The following is a 25,884-nucleotide window of genomic DNA, read 5'->3' as shown; positions in this document are numbered from 1 at the left end:
CAAGTCTGATGTGATACTGCTCTCAAGAGGATTGCCAAGCTTATAATACAATCATCTTTCAATGTTTTGTTTAGCAGCACTGAAACACAATGGGCCCGCAGTGACCAAGCATACCTATCAATGCTGGATCTTCATTTATTGAGGAGTCCCGGACAACTCAACATGGATTTGAAGGATATTTTCCTTAACACAACGCTACTGTGAGAGACACCGGAGTGGTGGAAACTGGACACTGGAAGCTGGGAGGATTAGCGAGTGTGCTGCTGCTAACCCATGGTGGATCTGCTGTGAGCAGGACAAGGGACTCAGTGGTGGAGGATGTCAGCAGAGGCCGAGCTCCAGCCGGGTGTCAAAACCAGCCAGCGAAGGGAGTCGAGGAGGATCAAAGGTATGTGGCATCGTAACAATCTCACTCCGCTATGCAACAGCAATGCATCTGCTCCATTCAGTAATTCTGTGCCTTTGTAGACTGGAATGAAGTCCTAAAGTACTAAAATACAACGAGAAAGAGGCCAAGTGTGCATCTAGCTGCATTTTCAAGTTTGGCAGGCAGTCAACATAACTTTGTACTTTGTTTTGATGAAGCTAAATAATGTTAGACAACATGGAGAGAAGCTTTACTCAGTAAAGTCTGCCGTAAGGCTCCCCGTCTCATCCCAGGGATCCACACGTAGTAACAGCTATTCCATGTAGCCCCGGGGTTCGGTAGCGCCATGATTTAGGTGTCATGGACAGGGTAATTCACACTCTGTCGCTTTGATGAACAGCATAAGTGATGTAATAGAACGAGGCATTCTCACAATGTTCACTGGGAGATTGAAATGGGATTGAATTGGCTGAGAAGAGGAAAGAAGAGGTGGTTGAGGGCTTGAAAGCATTGGATTCGCAGGAAAGAGAGAGCGAGAAGAGGATGCTTTCTTATTTGCCCTCATTCATTAATTTTTTTTAAATTTTATTTTGACATTCGCTTCTTTGAGAGTTTATTTTATTTTATTTTTTTTGCCCCTTCTATTTCTCTGTGCATGTTTAAAGCCACTCCAGCTCGTCTAGTAAATCTGGCTTCTGTGGGCTCGCTGTAACGAGGCCGTGGGGCCAGGTCCTCGCTGGCTGTTTCACTGGCTCTGTCGCCTCCTTAGATAAATGGCCCGGCTGGAGGAGGGCCCATCGATTTGAGTTAAGTGGAGGGGGAGAGCGGAGCGAGGTGGCAGTTACACACGTGGCCATGCGGCTCATCAGAGGGAGGCTATCAGCTCAGGCTATCAGCCCCTGACTTTACCATGTTAATCACATCTGCTGCAGGGACCATTGTCACAATCAGCAAAGATGCTATTTAGATCCATATAAATGGAAATCGGGCAACATAAATGCATGCAGTCTGTCAGAAGCATAGCCTGTGGTGGTTTCCATCCTACTGGGACCAGGTGAAGGACACTATTGAGGATCAGGCTGATGACATTCATTTAGATAAAGCACTGCTTGAATTCATATGAGTGGAAAGCAGCAGAAAGAAATGATTGTGATTTAAAGGATGAGGCTGTTTATTTCTTTCTACTGGCAAGTGACAGTGAAAAAAGTCTAATGCCACCAGGCTTAGATGTTTCTTAATATTTTCTGATGTCCTTCTGGAAAGGAAGGCATATATATATTTTATTAAAGTGGTCACAGATATTTTGATGGCTGTGTTCATTACTAAAACAACTGTCTCCTGTGAAAGCACAGTGAGTCGTGTATTTCTTAATATCACATACATAATTTGAATTAAAATACGCCTCGGTTGTTTTGAGTGAACATTGACATTTTAAAATATACAGAGCTATTCATTTGTTCATTTCTGTGAGATACATGAGACATTTCATCACTCACTCTCATGAGACTGTATTCAAGGTAGATTATGAAACACGCCCTAACGAGACACAAAGGCTCAAGGGGCCTGTAAGCCTGAGCCTTTGCATGAAGTCTTTTCGATTAACTTTGTATTTCTGTCATATTGTCAAAGGCTTTATACTTTTGTGCCAACAACAAAGCCCTAAAGGTCTTACTGATGGGATTCATTCTGTGTATCTTAAGTATAAATCCTTATAATGTACAGGGAAATCATTTTATTCATCTTTGTCCAGGAGTCTATTGTCTTACAATTCACCTATGTGCATGCTAAAAACAATGAGACCTGTATCTACTAATACTGGGAAGAAACAGCAATCCAACATATTAATACCAACAATATTTGCAAAGTGCACTAATTGACATGCAAAATTCTTATTGCCAATCTGTTGAGATTTGTTGAGAAATTATATTGTGATTTGAGAGAATTGTAGACTAGTAGATAAGTTAGATAATAATTAGACTGCTGAGACGTCACGACAAGTGGATATGGCAGCTTTTATGCTGTGAAATACACTGTTCTTTCTACCCAGTCAAACTGATTTTCCTGGTTTGAGCAGTCCGTAGTTGAGTTGCACTTGGCTTACTCCATACTCTAGCTTGCTCAATAGGCAAAAATCAACAATCTCAATGTATGAGAGTGCATTTGACTGGGCCTTTACCAAGCACATTTTGATATGGTTTCTATTTGGTTGAACTTCAGTACCAATACAAGTGAGGGATGGGATTTACTAAGTACATGATAAATATAGATTCCAGTCTTGTTCTCCAATGCAACATGTGCTGCTTTTTCTTTGGCTTATTGATTGATAATCATGCAATTCTAATGCACTCGTGAAAACCACAGAGTGCCCAGGTTACGTGGTGTTTCACTTTAGGTTTTCAGAGCTAAGGATTCATCCTTTTGAAACAGTTTTTAAAAAAATAAATAAAAAAAATCCATTGCAGCAAAAGTCTGCCTGCCATAGTAAAGCCAAAGCTCCCCTCTACCCGTCGACAGAATTACTTTACATGCGTGACTTTACTCTATCTCCATAGCAACTGTTGCTCTCCCACTGTAATCTGTGCACAAGAAAATGATTCATTTCAAAAATACAGACAAGGAACGGAGGACAGAGAGACATTGAGGGGAAGGGGAAGAAGACACAAACAGCAAATCACATCACCAGTCACCTTTCATGCTACTGTAAGAGGCAGTGCAAATACCAACCAATTCACCATATCCAAACACAATTCCTTCATTTGACAGAAATATTTGCATTTAACCAGCTGTTTCTTCACGCTGCTTCTCCATCAGTATGATAAAAGGGTTGCGGAGCGCAGCCGCAACCAACACCAGCAGTACCTGCATGTAGCTCTGCAGTGATTCACTGATCTATGCACAGCATTGATAATGAGCCCAATACCCTTCATTAACTCTGTAATTGTTTTAACGATCTGTCATTTAACCAAAACTTTGACGCTGTGTTTGGTGCCAGAGTCGAGCAGGGGACTTTCAACATTAGTGCGGGTTGGACAAGGGAACTTGGGCTGCTGTTCATGTTTGTAAATGCAAATATGTGTGTTTGCATGAAAGTTATTTTGTGCACATGGGGGAGGCGGATGGAAGGTACAGATTTGACCTCCTCAGACATCCATTCTCTCCTGCTGCTAAAAGTCATCAGCCCCTTTTACTGATAGAAAATGCCGACTGTTCCCCTTTTAGGTACATCAAATGCCCAGAGGTGCACAAAATAGTGGTTACTACCGCATTTTTCAATCCGATGAAGGCTCCTTGCAGCTGAGTGGCTGGTGTTTAAGCCAGTGTGTATGCATATATGTCCGCGTGTGTATTAATTCTGGTTGTAGGTTTCAAAATCTACCTTCAAACTCATGTTGTATGGATTTGTTGTCCTTGTGTAAATTAAATCATTTAATTATTTCCTGTGTTTTAAGGTTACACTAATGTTAAGCTTAGAATAAGATAAGGAAAATGTTGAAGCAAGTGGTACTTGGAACAAATTCAAAGCAACGTGGCAGGATATTAAGTAAATCAATGTAATATCCCTTAAATGCATGGACATCTGTGTGCATGTGCATGAGAGCACGTGTGTGTGTTTGTGGCCTACTGGCCGACGGAAAGATTGACGAGACGAGACGGTCAGACACGGATGCACACTCAGTGAGGTTCAAAGGTTAAACTTCCCTGATGCCCAGATCCCCAACAAAAAGTTTCTAATTGCCAAGTCCTTATATCTAGAGGGGCACTTCTGACTCTCCATCTGTTGCCATCTGTCCCTTCGCTGTCCCCATTCTCGTGTGGCAAGAGATGGATGCAACACTATGATCAGAGACAAGCCCTGTAACAGTATGGAGCAAGCCAAACAGTAATTGTTCTCTCCACGGTCCTGGTGAACAGACCATGTGTCAGGTGGGGGATTATGGTTTCTGATTTGAAGCCCACTGATATTCTGGATGTCAATTCTCAGCTCCACTTCTGGAGATTTTCCCATTTTACCCAATTAATTTCCGGTAAAGCTGCTGGAAAATGAGAAGAAGAGGAACAATATTGTATCGAGAGAGGTGCGTGACGAAGGCTCTAACTCTGAACACTCTGAACATGTACGTCAGACCACCGGGACTCCCAAATGGCAGAAGCTCGTGTGTACCGTACTATATGGAGACAGGCAGCAGACAATACTTCAGGCAATCATTGGCCAGACAAAAAATTAGCATCGTGCTTGTGGACCACAAACATTGTGAGGACCGCTCAACCTTGCATAATTTTAAATTCAGAAAGCCAGAGAAATATGTGTCACCTCTCTTCACAAACACACACACACACACACACACACACACACAGACACGCACACACCTTCTGCTCGCTTCTCTTCTCTTACAGTGTGTAACAACATGAAACAGCATGCCCCACAGCTCTTTAGTTTTCAAATATGGCACACTTGTTCATCTTGATCTGAACCCAGAGCACGTCGTGTGCGAGTTATGCCACTGAGTCGAGGCTCTCATTCGATATGCAAGGCCTAGTTTTTTTGAGGATCTGTGCATAAACCTCTAAATCTCTCCTGAAGTGTTATTAGGGGGAAATGGCACGCTGTACGTAAAGAAACAAATGGCACAGAACATCTGGTTAGAGCTCATCTGAAAGAGTTGCACTGAATTGGACCGATTGTATTTAAAATGCAACTGGAGCAGCATGCATTTTACATTACATTACGGAACGTATGAGTCAGTAAAATCAGGATGGAATATATAATACTGTGTGAATACACCACCGTTTCTTTGGCGTATGGATTCCGCGAATCAAGAACAACACTAATTGTAATGAAAGTCGCAAGTTTTTGTGTCCTGCTGGGTTGAAGAAACAGCAAACGCATCCCCACGGTTCTTTTTAGGGCGTTTTACATGTTGATCTGAAAGTTCACATCTCCACATGGCTGCTGTGTGCATTGTAGCCTGGTTGATGAGCCGAGGTGCATGGTAGCTGTATGTAAGACTCATTATCCTCTGGCAGGGAAACAAGTCTGAATTAGACCCAGATTTGACATTCACTTGCTTAGAGACTTTAATGACTTTAGCATCGTCAAGCCCTCCTCCCCCCCCCTTTAGAGAATTGCGCCCTCATGAATTAGTGAGAGGGTGTGCATAGCCAAGACAAGTTCTCGCATTTGAACTAAGTCGTAATTTTTTTCCCCCCCTCCATTTGCACAAGCTCTCTAATTTGTTCTTTTCCCAATTTTCCAATATTTCTCTTTGATTTTCCCTTAAAAATTGCAACCATGGTAAAAAAAAAAAAAAAAAAGGCATTCCCTTTTGGTTTGATCTTGGATGAATGGGAACAGTGTGTTTCAGGGCGGAATAAGCTCATTTTGGCGTAGTATACTCTTGGAGTAGAGCCTGACAGTTTCTGTTAGCGATGTTACACCTTGTCTTCGTCTCGTGCGCAGCTTCACCAGCCACTTAGATGTGCTCCTAACTGATGTGCTACTGTGTGGTCTCGTGACCTAGATTTGAATGAGGATGGGGCCTGTAAAGTGTAAATTCTCCAAGGTGCTGGTGACCTTGATTTGAAATCCTGCTATCTCTTTGTGTAAATGCAGGGAGAGGAGCCGGTGTTTCACGACTTGGCAAACCCCACTCGTACAATGCAGGAGATAGCGACTGAGACCCGCACCCTCATAATCAAAACGGGGCGACGGCAGACAGCAGGGAGACAAAATGAGAAAGGTGTCAGTGTCAAGGAGATGTCGGGGCAGCTGTGGAGACAGTATAATCAGCAGGAAGGAGGGGATGGGGTGGGGTGGGGTGGGGTGGGGTGGGGTGGGGTGGGGTGGGGTGGGGGTGGGAGGGGACGACAGCATAAAGCCTCGGGCCATCCAGAAACACTCTTGTGAAACCCCCCCCCCCCCCGCCACCCCCACAGCTCACACCATCATCCCGCCACCTTCCTGCCACCATCCAACATCCATCACGCACGAAAGGCTCGGGTGGATTGTGGGTGAGCGCTCGACCGAGATGATTCCCCTCAATAGGGACCATTCAAGCTGGTTTGTCACCGGCAAGCGCACCCATGGGAAATGCTGGGTGCAGGGGTGCAGCATGAGCAACCCCAAAACCTTACCATCCGAACTTGCTGTCTAAATGCTCCACACATCATGGTGTAAAGTGTTTTAGCGTTTCAGTTGTTTCCTCATTTGGTCCACCGGCTTTATACAACTTCATTTCCAATTTCAAGTTCAATTTTCTTTCAATCTTTGCTGGCTGTTGTTAATTTGCAATTTGCTCTGCATTTCCTATACCAGCAGAGAGAGCACGCACACACACACACACACACACACACACACACACACACACACACACACACACACACACACACACACACACACACACTGAAGTTGGTCGATTCAGTTGAGCTCACACATCCTTGTTTCCTGTAATCACTCCCTCTTTCATTTACTCTTACTTATATATCGCCTTCTCCCCCCCTCTTCGTTCTCTTCTGTCGCAGGTCAAGACCGCAGTGAGGCGGGGCTTATTAAGCGTTTCCGTGGAGATGGCGTGCGCTACAAGGCCAAGCTGATCGGGATTGATGAGGTGACAGCGGCGCGCGGGGACAAGCTGTGCCAGGACTCCATGATGAAGCTGAAGGTACGTACTTCATTGTGTGTGTGTGTGTGTGTGTGTGTGTGTGTGTGTGTGTGTGTGTGTGTGTGTGTGTGTGTGTGTGTGTGTGTGTGTGTTTGTAGGAGGGGGGGCATCATTGAGCTTCTTCACTCATCTCAGACAGATTTGGAAAAGACATGCTCGGACATGACTGTATTGTCTGGAGAATGAGTCATGGGTTCTGTTCTTCTCGTGGGTGTGTGTGTGTGTGTGTGTGTGTGTGTGTGTGTGTGTGTGTGTGTGTGTGTGTGTGTGTGTGTGTGTGTGTGTGTGTGTGTGCGTGCGTGCGTGCGTGCGTGCGTGTGACTCACTTAAGTTCAGCATGAGCTGACCAGATGGAACAAATTTCAGCCCTGCTTTATTATTCCGCAGCTCATTGTCATGTAGAAACCTACTGTAAGCTCGGTTTTGCTTCTTGGGCAAAATGATTTGCACCTTTATACTTTGTATTTCCCATAGTAGGCTGCCTGTATTTTTAGCATCGCTCAAAGCATTTTGCCTTTATTCATATAGCGCCTTTTTTTTTTTTTTTACCTTGGGGGCAAACTGGCTGCTTGTTCAGAGATTCTTAAAGCAGTATATCATTTAAGTAGGAAGTTTTGTACTTTTTAGCATCCTTTCTACAAGCAGAGTAACCTCCCCGTACTGTCACCCCCAGTTTGCTTGTCTTGTGACACTCACCCTCACAACAAACTCCATGATGTTAGACTTGTGTATGTATGCAAACTGCGATAACATGACCCAGATAGTGTTTGAGCCAGAGTTCTCTACAGAATTCTGCAAGTAAATTAGGTCATATTCAGCCCCACAGTCAAAAAAGAATTCATAAAGAAAGACTCACTATTAGCAATTCTTGATGAAAGCCTTGAGTATTCTTCAACGTGCAGTGAGCTGATGAAACTCTCTGAACTCACCTTTCCCCAATACCCCACTTCCAAAGCCACTAAAGCTACACATTTGCTGATGGAGTGCAATATTGGGCCTCGTTGAGATTTTGTTATTCATTCCAAATGACAAAAATTAGAGGAATAAGTTTTTTTTTGTTGTTGTTGTTAAGAATGATGGCTCATTTTCAGCCAGTTTTGGTATGTGAAGCTTTGTGACATATGGAGAGTAAGACAGAAACAAGTAACCTGCAAAATTAACCTGGTTAATTCAGTCATTGTAATTGTGCAAATATGAAAGACTACTATTTTACACTGATACTTATGTGTAGTTTTTTATGTTTAAAAATTGATTTTTCTGTGCGCCTGCCTCTTTAAGAGGGAAGGTCCAAAGGTTAGTATCCTAGGCACTAGTTGAAGTTTAATCTTTTTCTTTAGCCAGATGTTTGGCGTGTAACTAGTCCCGTACTGTTGGGAGCATGTACACAAAAAAGCCCACAAAAAAAAACCATATCAGTGTAAAAAAAAAAAAATGTTTTCTTATTTTTGTTAACGACTCAGCAAATCGTTTCCACAAAAATATCCCAATAAATCTGTGTGAAAATCTGTTGTAAAAGCGGATGGGACTTTGGTGAAAATGGGAGCACCTACACAAAGAGAATATCAATATGTGCAGAAAATTCTGTTACAGTGTCGTCTGATTTTTTTTTTGATAATGATTCAGCAAACAGTTTCTACAAAAAATTTTAAAATCTTAAAAAAAAAAAAAAAAGTGAAAAATTTGCCAGTGAATGAAGATTGAATTTTGTTGAAAAAATTAAATTGCATTGCTACTCGACAGCAAGCAGCAAGCACGCACACTATTTAATCTGAAATTTTCTAGTTTTTGTTGCTGTTAAAAGCCACGCACTGATCCCTGTGACCCATCAACATGGAAAACCTCGAGCAAAAGCAAATATGTGTGACAAATCCTCCATTCATCCATCCATCTTCTATCTTGTTCGGAGTTGTATCTGATCCCAGCAAACTATGGGAGAAGGTAGGTTCAACAAATGCAAACAGTCCAGAAACATGCATGTGAGGTTAATTGGTTGCCTGTGGTGTGTATGTGTGTGTGTGTGTGTGTGTGTGTGTGTGTGTGTGTGTGTGTGTGTGTGTGTGTGTGTGTGTGTGTGTGTGTGTGTGTGTGTGTGTGTGTGTGTGTGTGTGTGTGTGTGTGTGTGTGTGTGTGTGACTGTCTTCTGCTATTTGCCCTGTGATGGACTGTTGACCTTTTCATGGTGTAACCTGCCTTCTCCCATACTTTGCTGGGATCTGCCACACATCCAATGATTTTACACACCTGAGTTCCCCACTATTGAGTTTTACTAGCCAGCATGGTTGATCTCCTTAATAGTCATATGACAATTGGCTTTGAGGTGCCTCCTCCCTGGGGAAATGAGTATATACTATACATAGTATTGCTTATTTAAATACAATAATGGGCATGAATGTATTGCATAGACAAACATCTGAGTGCTTCTGTTTGCATTCTGTGCACCGAGCGTTTTTGATGCTTCTACTATGCGAATGTCGCACCCAACTCACAGCACCTGGCACCTGTTTTATAATAAATACATGGCACAGTTAAAAATGAAAAGTGGTGCATTTCATAAATGAGTCACTCTCATGGATAATAGCTGTGGCCAATCCAATATTAGAGTGTAACAGAGTGACACACATAAGCAGTCAGGACCAGTGTTTAAATAGCAAACAGATAATGTGGTATTCATTAAAGGGCCAAAACCTGTAACACAGGAGGTGCAAAGCAAACGGTCACCAGTGTTGCAAAGTGAAGAGATTAATTGAAGGCACCTCATCATATTGATTGAAGTTCTTAATTTGAACAGATATGAGCAAAATGTAAAAGGTTGCATTAAAACACATGTGCTGCATTTAAGAGAAATGTGAAAGTTTTAAGGCTTGGAAAATATTTGAAGTAGAAATTAATTAGATTGGCCAATGTGCACCACTTAAAATTCTGTTGGATGCACCACCAACAGCAGCTGGAAGCTAAACACCGTGGTGTTATAATCAGCTGCTTCAACCAGTTCTCTTTTAATTTTGCAGTCAACTTTGTTTGAATTCCGCAAACATGGGGCTGGCTTTTGGGAACAACTAAGCTTTTAAAATTACTCTAATTTATACCTCTGCCTGGATTCTACACTATGTTGCTGGCTTAGTGCCGACGTGATTTCCAAATAGTGAGCAACACAAAGTTGAAATGATGTGAACGGGTGGTATTGTAAACCTGTCTGATTATTATGGAGAGTCCTACAGGGTTTTTAAGCAACATTGTGAATATGGTGTCAAAGAAAATGGAATTACATAATGAAACCAGCTGCCGTCTTCATTTCACAACTCTATTGTCCATATAAATGACAGTTTCTAAGAGGTTGCACAGTTCCACTTCTCACAAATCCATTCAGTATCCTTTTCCATTTGTGCACACAAGCTTATTTGCACTCGGTGACTGTGGGATAATGTGAACAGCTATATCTTGCCTATTAAGCATGTTGTGAGTGATTTTACTGAAGTTTAAATGTGTGGGAAGCCCCAAGGGGAGAAAAAAGATGTATAGCCAGAAGGCAAAACCTCTCATCACCCGTATTCAGTCCAAGTGATTTTTCCAATAAACCAACTCTCTCATTGCCTTCTTCTGACATTTCTGTAGTGCCCTCCATATGACTCCAGTATTCACCCGCTACCAGCCAGTTACAGTCAATTGAGCAGTCGATACAGACCTGTTATTATCTGAACAGGGGATAGAGGAGGGGATGGGTCTCTATTGAGCTGCCTCTCGCTGCCGTACGGACTAATCCACCAAATGGAGAAGCCAATGGCTGATTGACAACATTCATCGACTCTCCTGGGCCGCCCGCCTCTTTCTCACTTCATCTCTTTCGTATCCCTGTGGCTTATTAGCCTTCTCCCCTCGTGTTTCCCCTCGACTTACATTCCTTTAGCCTTTCTTTTCATTTGGCGTACTCGGAACACAAGAGATCTGTTATGTGATGAAGTTCTGCCTTTACAAAGCTGAAAGCCCACATTGGTTGACTGTCAGAGAGGTTTTTAAATACATCAAATTAAGGTCGCAGGTTACAGTGACATTAACTGGATGGAAGCATACAGCAGTGTTTCTAATATTTTAAGACTCTTAAGAACAGTTTTCAATATGATGTCCAAACACATTAGTCAAATGAACCTTTCTGATTCCACTAACACAAGCAGACACATTCCAAGCTTCAGAGAAGTAACATTGTTTGCACAACTCTGCAGACCAGAATGCAAAAATATACCTAATGAAGTGGCAGATCAGTATATTTTTACCCTTAAGCTTGATGTCGATTAATACAATTCATGGTGGCCAGGGTTTTGAACACTGACAAGGCATAAGAAAGAAGATCAAAAAGGAGAACGGTCTGACGTACAGAGGAGGTCGACCATTTTTTATCAGAAACAGGCCGGCAGTTTGTCAGACATATTCAGCACAGAAGGCAAGTCTTTCTTCTCTTATCTTTTCTCGTCTTTCCCCACTTCTCTCCTATTTTTTTTTTCTCAGGCATTGTTCTATGAAAGACGTGTCAGGCACACAGGTTGCATCAAATGGAACACAGTGGAAATTTTAATTGTTTTCTTTATCAGGGCTGAGAACAAAAAAAAAAGAAGAAAAAAAAGGACACGCTGCTGAGATCTATGGGAAAAAACTCACTTCAAAGGCTGGATTGGTTGTTCAGTCAGCACGATGTGAAGTTGCCGGAGCAAGCTGGTCGGTCAGCAGCGCAATCCATTCTGTCAGCAAATCTCACCTTATTGTTGTTAGCGCACACTTGTGTATTGTCACGTTGAAGTGCAGTAGACCTGTTTCAAGAAAATGGGGAAAAAAGGGTGCTTGGGGAAAAAAAAAAAAAAGGTGGCAATAATAATAAGAGACTCGCTGCACAATTCCTCTGAGAGTGAAGCTTCAAGAAAAGGCACATGAAAGAACACTCTGTCCTATCACACCTTATGTAACTCCTGTCACCTCCCCCAATCTCACCCCCCCCCCCCCCCCCGTCGAACCTCATCCCCAATCTCTCTCCCCATCTCCCACTGTCACACTCACCTGAGTAGGAAAAAAAGGAGGTTCACCATCTTTCATACTGAGCTCATATCCTTTCATCTCCTCATGTCGTTTCTTTTAATCTCCTGCAGGGAATGGCTTCCTCGGCACGTTCCAAAGGAGAGCACAAGCAGAGAGTCTTCCTGACGGTCTCTTTTGGCGGTATCAAGATTTACTGCGAAAGATCGGGGGTGAGTAGCATGTCAGTGGAGTGGGGGCCCTTTGTGGTGGGGCTGCGCTCTGCCAGCTGCTGCACCGCGGACTTACTGCACAGGACAACCAGAGGGCAGACACGGCTCGCCCGGCTCAACTCACAACGGCTGCCGGGGCCGCCATTTTATAATCCTGCCTGGCACGGGTGATATATTCGTACAATAGCTGCATGTTTCTATCTGCGCGTTTGCCATGAACCAAAAATTCCCCGAAATATTAATGCAAATGGATAACATGCTTTCCACAGGAGAGTTTGCCCTTTAGCTCACGCGAATGAAACTTGACAGCATTAAATTACAGGTCCTGAAATTCATATTTGACCCTGAGTCAAGCAGTTTAACATACACCCTGGTATGATTAGAGGTATGCTGTAGGACCTACTTAAGATCATTCAGGCCCTGTCTGTCTGCTAATGATAGTGGTGTGAGCAATGTTATGGTGATGCTATGAGACGGACTGTTTCCGGCTCCGTCCTGGCTTCCATCCCCCTGGCGGACTCGGAGGCCTGCTGTTCCATTACTGGATGATCGAGGGGCGCAGCTCTCCCCCGTCCTGCGGCGCAGCGCTGGCTAGATAGACCCACTCTGCTCATCAGTGCTAACCGATAATTAGCACTCAGTTCCACCCCTTAATGATCATTGCCGCTAATGCTAATTACACCACGGCTCCACCTCAGCTGTCGTTAGAGCTAAACTGATAATTATGCAACAGCGTTTGTCCCGTGGCTGCCGACCCCCAACCCGACCACCAGCGGTCCATCCCCTCCCAAAAAAACACACCCATCTTTGATGATATCTCTTTTCCACACGACTGGTGGTGATAGTGCCGTGTCTTCTTTTTTTTTTTTTTTTTGCCTCTAATGAAAAAGCACATTAGGCCTCCCGCTTTGACCTACCAGCTCTTCAGCTTTTGACATGCTCATTTGTTGTTTTGAAAATCATGCCCCCTAATGCTCTTCATTTTATTTACTGATTACTGGCAGTACATTCACACTCCACACTTAATATCCCTCTTGAGTTATTGAGGTGGAAACGGGGATCACTCCACCACAGGCTGTGTCAGCAAGCGCTGAGATGGAAATACTTTATGTAAAGCTGATGTGATTCTCCGCTGAATCTAGTAGACTAGTCATATTAGTTTTGTATTTTACATTAATCTGAGTCGTTACTTCCTGCTGAGCATCAGCTAACATTCAAATCAAAGCTCCTTCTCAGGTTTAAGCTTATCTTTGCTAATAGGGAAGCAGCAGGTGGATGTGCTAAATGACAGCAGAATTACTCAGTCTCATGAGTGTGCTGTCCATCACAGATGCCTGGGGTATAACATAAAGTATATTTTCAAATAAGAAACGTTTTCTGCTTTCCATATAAGGGTTCCTTGATCAAGAACCGCAGGATCGCAAATCTTGATGAACAAACATCACAGAATTGGTTTCTATCCGGTAAAATACTTGCTTATATAATATAGTTATATAGTATATATTATAGTAACAACAGAGTACGGTGTTACTTTAATATACTATACTATACTATACTATACTATACTATACTATACTATACTATACTATACTATACTAGCAAAACTATGTGAAAGAGATTTGCACACGCTCGAGTCTCCCTCTCCTGTCAAAGACTTTCAGCCTCACTCTGTGTTGGTTGGTTGCATTTGGCTCAACAATATGCAAAGATGTTTAAAGTAGGTTTGACCTACTTTGTCAGCACACTGTGTACTGTACTACGCCTTATTTAAAACAGGCAGCATTTCAAATAAAGCAACGATGGGTTTTCCATTTTTGCATCTTTTAGCTGAAGTTGAACATGCAATTGGTCCATTGTTTTTTTTTTTGTATAAACACTTACATCCTTTGTTTATTAAGGTGCTCCTGCATCACCACTCGGTCCACGAGATCAGCTACATTGCCAAGGACACCAGGGACCACCGGGCCTTTGGCTATGTCTGTGGGAAGGAGGGCCACCACAGGTTTGTGGCCATCAAGACCGCACAGTCTGTAAGTACTTCCCTGCTCTGTTGACAGTGTTGTCCTCAGGGTTGCTGTTCAACTTATAATTAACCATGTTTACACCTAGAACGACATGTAATTTACATTTCTTGTTTTAAAAAGCCGGAGGTTCTTCCCTTGCATTGGCCAAACAAAGAATTTCTCATCTTCAGTGTGAACAAGAAGAGTGTAACGCGCATTTTACTTTTTATGTTGCATAAAGCAAATGTGTTTGTATTCATTTTGACTTTTATAACATAAAGGAACAGCTGTAATGAGACCTTACAGCCAGCTGCTTGCCGCCTTTTTATTCTCTTCTTCAGTGTGTCCTCTCTTTCTAACTCTCCTCCAGGCGGAGCCTCTCATTATTGACCTGCGTGACCTCTTCACTCTCATCTATGACATTAAACAGCGAGAGGAGATAGAGAAGAAAGCCCAGAAGGACAAGCATTGTGAACAGGCGGTCTACCAGGTAGGACTCCCTGATCTCCTTGGAATTTGGTTTTTTTCTCAGTTTCATTTTTCTATTCGGAGGCGAGATCACACATTATAACTCAGCCAGCAATTCATTCACACAACAGATATCTTGCCACTCACAAGCTTCCTCTAAAGCGCCTCACAATACATGTTTGTCTGGCCCATTGCTTTCTAAGCTAAATATTTTAATACACAGGAAATGCAACAGGTTTCGATGTTTTTATCCCAGCTACAGTCACATATGTGTGCCAGGAAATCTGTGTTGAGGTGTCTGTGCTGTATCAAATCACTGCTAATGTGAAAAAAACAACATACTGTCAGACTCCAATTACGCTAGCTCGCAGGAAAAATAGATGCATGCATTTCCTTTTGTTTTCATCCCTTCTTTGTTTCTTTTCTAATGAGACTGGAAAAGAAAATGTATCGTCTGCCTTCTTTTCCATAATCACAGACCATCCTGGAGGATGAAGTGGATGATCCAGTTTACCAGGTAGGTCTGTCGGCACTCAGAGCAGGAACAAACACTGCTGATGATGCTTTTTTAGCTGCTGTTTTCTGTCTTAAAGCTTGTGGTGGGGGGGGGGGGGGGGGAATTACAATTAATCCCTAATTTGTATTTATTTTCCTGCTACTGATCCGCTTGAGTTAATGATTCATAATATTGCACCATTCCAGTAATACACAGTAGACCATCTTAGTGGACAGTTTTGTTCAACCATTCAACTCCCATTTGCCAGTGCAGTGTTGTACAACCATATTTTTAAGTTGATCTGTGTCAATGTTCCGATTTTTCCCCAAAGACATGACCCCTCACCCTCCCCTCACTGCCCTACACCCCGAATGATTGTTACCCCCCCCCCCCCCCCCCCCCCCCCCTCTATCCCTTTCTATTTGCCCCGTGCATTTATTTGGTGGAACATGATTTTGTTTCTCTATGTTTGCTCACACTGAATACAGACAACACTAACTCTTGATCTGAATGCTTTGTTCAGTGGTAACGTCCAACCACCTCCCAGATCACCTCTGTTCTTTACTCTTGAAGTGTGTTTTGCATAAAGTCATTCCATTTGCAGCTTTCGGTTTATGTTGATGTTGGTTGACAAAACTCCAGGCCTGTGGCCAGAATCTTAAAGGAATAGTTTGACATTTTGGGAAAGAGGCTTATGCGTTGCTTGCTGAGAGGTAGATGAGAAGATCAATACCGCTCACATGTCTGTATGGTAAATCTGCAGCTGAAGGCGGAAACCACATCGCTTACTTTAGCCTAGCTTAGCACAGAAAACCAGCTCCCCTGCATGTTTTTGAAGGTCTTGAAATCAGCCTCTCATGCTAACCAGTTTGAACAAAACTAACAGATCAATCTTGTTTAACGAATCCACAGAAACGCAAAAATAAATACAAAATGTGAATTTGACGTTTTATTTGAGAATTAAATATTATTTTCTTGGCCAGCTCAGAAAAATAAAGACAAAAACATATTTGTTATGGAAAACAAACAAGCACAGATATAAAGTGTTAATTGGTATGTTAGTGAATGATGCTTGCTCCTTCTTCTGGTACCGATGTACAAACTAACCAGTCACTGCCTCCAGCTGACTGTGCAGATCCTGAGAAACGAAGCAATCTTCTCATCTTATCCTGAATATGACAGCAGCTAAGTGAATCTCCATAAATGTCACTCTACTCTTTTAATTTGAGGTCCATGTTGGCATCTTTTTTTTTACATCAACGTCAAAGGAAATCATAGCACATTTGAAGACTTCTCTCAAGGATCTCAAGCAAATATTTTGACCTCTGGGTCTATTTTCTCTCCAAGAGGTGGATCATCCCATCGCTGAGGTTGAATCAAAACCTCTAGCTACGACCTCCACATTGCCTTGAATTATTGCCTGACCTGTTATACTTGTGCTCTTTCCTCTTCCCACCTCACTCTTTTTTCTTTCTCTTTTCATCTTCCCCATTCCTCTTTCCCATGCCCCATTTTTTTTTTTTACAATCCACATATTTCCGATCTCATTTCTTTTCCCTCTTGACGCCATCCTCGCTCCCTTGTGCTTTAATTTATTCTTGTCATGTTTCACTACCTCTATCTCTTGTTTTATATGCCCACATCTCTCCTCTCTCTTTCTCTCCCACTCTCTCTCTCCATTCTTTTCTTTCCCTCTCTTGTTTTCTTTTCATATCATTATTCTGTGCACCTCTACACCTTGCCCACTACTTCTGTTCTGTAGTACATAGTGTTTGAGGCTGGACACGAACCCCTCCGTGGCCCCCAGTCAGAGGAGAGCGTTTATCAGGTACAAAGACAAGCATTGCCCCCCCATCCCCCTCACCCCTCCTCTACTCTGTGATAGATGACAGTAGCAACAATACTAACAGTATGGCTTTGTTGCACTTCTTCGTGAAGTTACTACGTATGGATTGCTTTTGGAATAAGGATCCAATGAGGTTTTCAAAGAAGTAGATCAAACTTAATGTGGCAAAAGCCAAAACAAAAAAAATTAAATAATATATATATATATATATATAAGAAATTGGAGCTGTGGCATATGTTCTGAAAGAGGTGCGGTTCATTATAAAGCTGTTATCCTGAATAACTTCAAGCAGGTGATTTAGAATTGCCCATAGTTGCCATGGTGTGAGCAAGTGTCGCGAATACTATATTACTCAGTATCTGATTTGTTAGAAAAGAGCTGGTCTTGTTTCACAAGTTCCATATTTTTAAGGAAGAAATTCAGGTGAATTTTGCATTGCTTGCACAATAAAAGCCGTTCAGCATTGTGGCGGTTTAATGCAGCAGCAGTGAGTTAATACTGATCCAATACTGTGTAAGAGAATATACAGTGAATAATGAGAATGATGTCAATGAGGGTAAATTGCACAGCATTACATGCATGTGTCAGTTCTTGGGAAACACTTCTTTATTCGGAGGCTAATTAACCCCGACATGGGAATGGCAGACAAACAACAAAAACCAATTAACCAGGCGACTATATACAGCTTAGTACCAGTTTTTTGAAAATAGGACAGTCTTAAAAAAAAAAAAAAAAAAACTGAAGCTCTATCAAAATAAATGTGGTGATATTTAAAAGGTAACACCTTTATTTGTAGGGTCTAACACAGCATTGAGTGGAGTCAAGGTCAGTTGTTTAGTCTGAATAACTCACCCGCAGCCTGTATACCATGCGCCTTTTATATATCCAACACTCTGACCTTTTGGTTTTAGACCATTTGAAGAAGCGGTTAGGACTCCAGGGGCCTATCGTACGGTTTAATCCCACCCCTCTTTTCTCTCTCTCTCTCTCTCTCTCTCTCTCTCTCTCTCTCTCTCTCTCTCTCTCTCTCTGTCTCTCTCTCTCACTCTCTCTCTCTCTCTCTCTCTCTCTCTCTCTCTCTCTCTCTCTCTCTCTCTCTCACACTTCCTCTCCCCCCTCCTCCTCCTCTTTTTGCCTCTCTGTATGTTGCCTTCCTCTGAAGATGAAAGATGCAGAGAGAGAGAGATTAATCACTTGCCATGCCATTTGATCTCCGAGTGAAACAAGATCAATAGACTTGGGGAAAACGTAACCAAAGTTAACCAGTTGAGGGGGCGATAGAAGAGGGAGGCAGCAAGGTTAAGAGCAACAGATAGTTCAGTTGAATGCGTGAGAAATAAACGGAAAAGGAAGGCCAGACCTGAGGCTTTTTTTTTCTTAATATTGTCAGACAAATCAGTTGAGACATACTGTTGCAGAATAACAATAAGCTTTCTTAATACTCACAGAACCGGCACGCACCTTCCTCAAGCATTGTTTGCAATCAATATTGATTTAAGCAGAATTGATTCAGCACCACAGCTTCAGAATTTCCTTGATCCCATTTGGTTAAAGGAAGAAATTACAACCGAAAAATGACCTAGATGGAAATTGATTTAACCAGCTTATCCTATTTTAATAGACTTGTTTAAGTTATTATAGGTATCTGTTTTTAAATCGCCTGCCAGTACAACTAAAGCAGTACAAAGGTGTTGCTCTGTCACTTACGTTTCAATCAACGTCCAATCCAATGCAGGTCCCAACCAGTCAGCAGAAGGAAGGGATCTATGATGTCCCAAAACGCCATTTCATGACTGTAGGTGTTTTTATTTTTATTCTTTGTTTCTTTACTCTTTTACTTGCAAACCTCTCCTGAACATCCTCTTGAAGGAAGTGCCCTAAGCCCCCTTTGACAGCATCCATTTACAATATTTCTCCAAACTGTATTTAATGGATTCCGCTTTGTGCCTCAGCCGGCTGGCTCCGAAAAACCCTTAACGAGCCAAGGACAAGTCAGACAGGGGTCTATGTCTGCTCTCGCTCTCTGCAGTGATGATGAAACAAAGCTACATTGGTCATGCCAAGCCTGTTTGAAGAGTTAAGACTAATTGATTGCTCGACCAAAGTCATACATGTCAGCAATTTCACAGAACATTAGAAGGGCAGGCCTCGTATCCAAAATCCAATTCTGCACAGAATCTGACGCATGTCACAAACAGATGGTCGAGACAAAAAAAAAAAAGAATCTGTTTGCTGGTCCCACCTCACTGCTGCAGTGGACTACATAAATGAAGAGGTGGCTATTCTGTCTTCCTCAGAGGATGAGGATGAGAGGTTTGTAGGTGGGGTGGGTGATGGGTTGAGCTGCATGCAGTGTAGTAGTAACAGCTACGTACAGTCAAGGCCACCAAATACTCATAGAAGTCTTTGGGTATTTTGTTTTAGTTTTTTTGTTTGTTTGCTTTTTTTTTTTTTGATTCATTTGACCAGAAAACAGAACGAGAATCTTTATTTTTCATCAAAGTGAAAATATATTTCATCCCATCCTGAAAGGTTTTATAAGTTCTTCATCACCATGCAGTGAACACTTTGTTACATCTCTCCAAAGTGAAACAAAATCTGCATTCATTTTGCCCAAATTTGTCCCAGAAAAAGATTTCCTCACAGCTATTAAAAAAAAAAAAAAAAAAAAAAAAAAAAACCAAAGCAAAGTGCTTCTATACACTTCACTGCGTGCTTGTCGCCCGGCATATCAGACAGATGAACTGTCCCGGCCCCGTTTGCTATCTCACCTGAGCAGCCCATGCCAGTATAAGTAGCAGCGCTTCCATATCTCTAAGTGTTACTGCTTGTCTGTTCATTCAGTTGGAGCTTTTTGAGAGCCTCGAGCTCCCCTGATGTGTGTCAGTGCCTGCAGGGAGAGACCTCTGTGTACAATGTTTACTCTTTTTTTTTTCTCTCTCTCTCTCTCTCTCTCGCTCTCTCTCTCTCTCCAAATTCTGACTCATTTTGTGCCCCTCAATGGTTCTGAGGTGCAGTGCAAACTGTACGATCCGTTATGTCCCAGCATATCCGAGGAGGACATAAACACCCTGTTAGCAGCAACATAGATTGCTGTGATCCGTCCCTTTTTTGTCCTTTCTTTTTAACAATGTCGTGTCCGTATATGTTTATTTGTAGCATGCAAGTATCCTGTGTCTTCTGTGTGTTTTGTGCCTTTACAGTGATTCATTGTCTGCTTTTGCATGGCCCCAGAGACATTTCATGCGACTTAGTCATTCCATACTCTTTTCTATAGCTGCGTCCCCTCCTTTAAGTAGTCTGAGTGGAGGACAGAACAGGGGTCAAATCTTCCTATAGGCTGAGGTGGCCTCATTGTCTCGATTGGGTGGTTCCAGGAGCTTCTTCTTTCATTCGATCCATCAAATAAACATAGTCCTCATTGTATGTATGTGCTCTCGGAGTAAAATCAGCATAATAAAGCAGGCCCGGCTCACTCAGAAGCCCCTTTTGATTGGCAGACATAAGAATACCTCATCAGAAACTGTTTTATGGGACTGAATAGCCTTTTACCCACACAATTATAATGAACAATGAAAGATTCATTTTAGATCCATTTTCTGATAATGAAACCAGGGGATAGTTGTTTCTTGCCATCCACAGCACAAACTGCCTTTGTGAATAGATTTCACTCCCTGCACCTACCCATCCATGCCACCACCGTACTCTATTTGGAGATGAATTCAAGGTTTCATGACGGTGCAAGTCTCTTTGTCTTGATGTATCACTGGATTCTGTCTTTTTTCTCTCCCTCATCCCGTGGTTCACCTCGCAGAATATCAACCACTTTGATCTCTTTGGCGACATGTCCACTCCACCCTCGGTGAGTACGGTCGCACAGAACAAGGCCCACTTTAAAGTTCGTAGAATTAATTAGAGTTCCAGATATTGCAGTCATTTTTTTTTTTTTACCCTGTCGGGTCATTTTATTAGGACATCCACAGAGGTTTAGATTACCTGAATATCTGACAGAGACTGCAGATCAAAGATAATTTGCAGGGTGGTGACTTTTCGCTGACTTTGACAGTGGCAACGTGTGTGTGTGTGTGTGTGTGTGTGTGTGTGTGTGTGTGTGTGTGTGTGTGTGTGTGTGTGTGTGTGTGTGTGTGTGTGTGTGTGTGTGTGTGTGTGTGTGTGTGTGTGTGTGTGTGTGTGTGTGTGTGTGTGTGGTTCATCCCAGATGCCCCCATCACCTGCCAACACACTGGACCCAAGCAGGAGCAGCCGCCAGCAGCAGCACACCCCTGCTGAGCTGTATGCCCCCTTCAGCCCCACCTCCGTGCCGTCAGGTATCTAGCGCAGAGTAAAACGCTGTATCTTCTCCACAATGCTAAACATAACAGGGGTAAAAAAAAAAAAAAAAAAAAAAAAATGCTGATGGCGATGTGTTTCTTTGATGTTCAGCTTGTGAGAAAACCTTGCCAAGATTTAGCAGGATGTGAATTTTTCTGACCACACAATGTGCAGCATTGTAATTATTCTGTAAAGCTGAGAGAAGATACAATAGCACGATGTTTCTTGAAGGACCACTGCAGTAGTTTTAATAAAACAACTGACATTGTGGGGGGGGTTTTTCTCCAAAAAAACATCCAAGAGTGCGCTAACAGCGGCCTGCCAAAGAGCAATGTTTTTTTAATGCGAGCAACAACAGAATCCACATCATTTCTTTCTCAATGTGTCTGTCCAAGATAACACCGCTTATGAATTCTACGAGCCTCATACAAGAATAGTGCTGTATCCTTACACTCCACGTGCACGTTTGTCTGCTGTGCCTGTTTGTACGGACGCTCCCAGTTGGAATTAAACTTGTTGTTGCTGGCGCGTTTCAGCCTGATGAGTGCCACCTGTTCATGCAGTACACATTTGAGAGATATCATCGTAAGCATAATCTGCGTTCGCAATATTACGGCACTGTTCAATTTGTTTTGGGTCACATTTCATTCACAAAATTAGAGTGAGCAAATAACATTGCAGCGTTTCCAATCCTGCTCTTGGAAAGGATGTAAGCGTGGGTGTTATTAAACTTTATCTGAGCGCAATATGTTTGAGCTGTCTTGGGTTTTGTTTTACCCTATTTGTTGTTCATTTTCTAATTAAGCTACCGAGAATAGGACATTATGATTGTTTTAAGTTACCTTCAGACAGGCTTTATTGTTTTCGAGGCTTTAATCTCGGTCGATGTCTTGGCACTATGGCAAAGATGACTCTTCAAAACAGTGCATTAACAACCAAGCGCAGCATAGATTTGACAAAAATGTCAACATTACAGTTTGCAGGGTCTCTATTACCGTGTTTGCATTTCGGAAATTAGGCCCATAATGGCCCTCAGGCACTGTCAAGAAAAATCAGTATTTCTCATCTAAGCCTGTAAAACATTTAGCATTCTGTCCTGAGCTGCCCTTTATTTCTGATTTAATTTAAGATTGAATAGCTGTCATTTTTTCTATAGCATTGTGGGGATTAACTGCGCTTCAGTTTTTGAAAATCTATGTGTTGAATTTACAATTACTGGAGGCAGAATGTTCTCCCTAAAAATAAGCTTTCGATACTTTTCCTGCCTTGATATCTCTAAATCGTATCTCTTTCTCTCTCATTAAGGTTACATGACCATGGGTCCAGTGCAGGCGGCTCAATGGGCTCAGCAGCCATTTCCTGCCCAGGCTCAGACTCTGGCCTTCCCGGTTCAAGGGCCCCTCCAGGTGGCTCAGGTTCTTCCTGGTGGTCAGCCGGTCATCTGGAGCCAGGCCAACATTTTCCCTGCTACTCAGCAGCAGTGGGCAGCTATGGCGGCTTACATGCCGGCCCAGACGGTGGGTGTGGGGGGCCACGCCATCCCAGCTGCCATGCTACAAGGCCTGGTACCCATTACCACTATGTGCCCCCAAGCTTGCGACCTATCAGCCCCCTCTTCAGCCATAACCAGCCCCCAGCACACGGCCGACCCCACGGTGCTCCAACGGCAGCTAAGCTTGGGGAAGGAAGGCCTCGACTCGGACGCAGGCGAGGGCCCCTCTACCTCGGGAGTAGCAGGAGCAGGGTCCTGTGCTGCGTCAGCAGCGGTGAGCAGGTGTGGGACCCCAGGCCTCATGAGTGTACCAGATACACTGGCTTGCACTCAGCTGCTCCCACCTCCAGCTGCTGCTCCCCAGGAAGAAGAAGGAAGCTGTAGTGACCTTGATCTCTCTAGGATGACCTTGAGCCCAGGTACCTCCACATCACCGTCTACTGAATCTCGTAAGTTTCCGCTTGTTGTTGTCCTGCATGAATTTAACTTAATAAACCAGCGTCCGTTGGGCTTCATTTGAACAATTCAAAAAATATTTTTGATCCATCTTTCAGTCTTGAGAGTGCCCTCACTATCTGAATGTCTCTATCTTCTTTGTCAATTTATCACTTTTAATCACACAAGGCCATCTAAATCTCTGTTTACTGCCAACATTGGATCTTTATGGTCAGTTTTATTAACAAAGACAGGATGGATTGCAGTAAAACTTGGATGAAAAAATAGTAGCACTGTGTCCAATTACATTACAATTTAATTTGTCCTGAAGTGGTTAATGGTAAATGTTAGAAAGTCATCACAAAGGCAGGACTATGAACGCGACACTTTACTGTACATACTGCCTTCATCATCTGTCACATACTTTATATTGAACTACAGACATGAGCCTGCATTCATGTTTTTGCGGACTTTTTAAAAGTTGCACTGTGAAAATTATGCAATCCCTCCCTTTTACTATAGGGGATGCTGTTGAGTCATTTCAGTTCCCATGCAGTAGTTCAGATTACGTTCAGTGTGTAAATGGTGTAAGGCTGCTTATGACGTCGGCTGCATCCATTGTTCTGGAGCTTCTATAATTGACTCAATGCCCTTTTTGAGGTTCAAAATTGTATTGTAAGTCTGAAGTTGGAAAAACTTAACGGTTTTGTTGCCTCCAGTTTTTAACTAGTTGAGCATATTATTTATTGGTTGTATTGATTTGATTCATGTTGTCCTAATAAATTGAGATCTTGCATGAATTTTAAGAATATAAAATAACAAAAAAAGGTTTTTAAAAACACGTCTATGTTGGCTAATACTTGTATAGCAGCAGATATTATGAAGACAGAGTAGCTTGAAGCGTCAATCAGTATGTCTGTTCGAAAGCCACAGATGCTGTCAAACCTGAGTGACGACAGAGGCAGCTTTGTGCAATACAGCCAGGATGAATGTCACTGTATGTCCATGTGTTTATAACAACCCTTCAATCCAAGCATGTGAAATGATCATAAAATCTATCATTGGAATCTAATGGTTTATTTTTCTTCTGCACATTTATTTTGCTATTACATTTTCATTGAACCGTTCATAAAGTTATGTGGGAAAACTGTTTGGGGTGCTGGTAACAACTCAAAGACATGAGAACAATAGCCCTCATTTGTTTTGAAAGATATCACACACCAAAAAAACAACCCTTGATTCAGTTTGTCAGTGTGTTATATCTTTGACTTATCTTGTGCTTCGTTTTTTGTTTTTTTTTTGTTTTTTTTTTATCTAAAAAATAAATAGTCAGGGAAATTTTGTAGAGGAGAAAGTCTCTTTTGAAATGTAGTGAAACAGAGTAAGAAAGTAATGAAATATTCAACTGATATAAACATTTAAAGGAATTTAATACTTGAGGGAATGCAGTTGGTTGGGTGAAAATCTTTTTTTTAAGGTATCAGGGCACACAAATGACTTCAAGATGGAAAGTTATTGCAGGTTATGCCAACTATAAACAGTATCCATTGCCTGTTATTTTTGTCCACAATATTGTTCCTTTGAACATAGAGAAGAGTTTATGTGTGTATAAATACTTTGCTGACCTTTGACTGGACCAGTAAATTGTGCATTATTTGATAGTGTCCGAAGAACAGAACATTGAGTATGTTAGAAATGAAACGCAGAGGCGATGACAAGCAGTAAAGGTCATGATCTAAATTTAAATGCACGACTTCTCTGTGTCGGTTATTTGTATTTCTACCTCAAAATAGGGCGGATTACCATTAAACGCTAAATGCTGCACATTGTTTACAAAGTTGAACTCCTTCTATATGTCCTCTCACTGTATCTCGTGAATAATCATCTTTGCTTTCTATTCCCTTCCATGCAGCTTCCACCCCGGCCCCTCAGCAGAGCTCATCTTCAGACTGCCCCCCATCCCAGGCCAGTGACCCCCCCACGGATCACTCGCCCGTTGACCCCGAGGGCAACGCCAGCAACACCAAGGAGGAACAAGCGGTCAGTTTTTGACCTCTCGGGTTCACGCATTGGTCAATAAGATTTATGGATTTCATTTAACAACTGACTGTCATGATGCTGCAATCCATTACTGTGGCATGAGTGATCCCGTCTAAACCCTGTTACATGTAATTACACAGAAATGAATGTCATGTGATTATTATGGCCAAACAGGATTGCATTTACCCTTTTTAAAGAAAAATGTCAAGTCAATTTAACACGAAAGGTCGACTATGATTGAAGTGTCTTGATTAGATCATATGTAATAAGCCAAAATTGCATTTCAAGGTAATTATAGTTGCTCTTGTTTTCTGACAGAAAATGTGGAAGGCTTTAGGAGCTGGTGAATTGTTGATCTTGATTGGAAAAAAAAACAAAAAACATCTATTTTAAAGGAGAATATTAAACAGTGTTTCCTCTTTCAGAACTGTGCTGTTGACAGGTCGGAGTCTCCTCTACCCTGTGGAACTCCTGATCCTCCACAGGATCAGGCATGTCCACAGGAAGACAGCTAG

The 25,884-nt window shown here is 42.3% G+C and overlaps 1 protein-coding gene across 1 annotated transcript; it reads left to right on the top strand.

The window, feature by feature from the left end:
* Window positions 1-318: 318 nt before the first annotated feature.
* dab1b (DAB adaptor protein 1b) lies at window positions 319-25,884 on the top strand (the record flags this gene model as incomplete). Its single annotated transcript, XM_080504159.1, has 13 exons — window positions 319-388; window positions 6,887-7,026; window positions 12,159-12,257; window positions 14,156-14,287; window positions 14,631-14,750; window positions 15,207-15,245; window positions 16,987-17,052; window positions 18,806-18,865; window positions 20,885-20,932; window positions 21,290-21,398; window positions 22,708-23,343; window positions 25,242-25,369; window positions 25,795-25,884. The coding sequence occupies 13 exons, from the start codon at window positions 319-321 to the stop codon at window positions 25,882-25,884; spliced, it is 1,737 nt and encodes a 578-aa protein (XP_080360285.1).

This window comes from Blennius ocellaris, assembly GCF_963422515.1.
Source record: "Blennius ocellaris genome assembly, chromosome: 10".
NCBI classification, from domain to species: Eukaryota; Metazoa; Chordata; class Actinopteri; order Blenniiformes; family Blenniidae; genus Blennius; species Blennius ocellaris.
The sequence above is the reverse complement of the archived record's forward strand: the minus strand, read 5'-3'. Positions and strand labels throughout refer to the sequence as shown.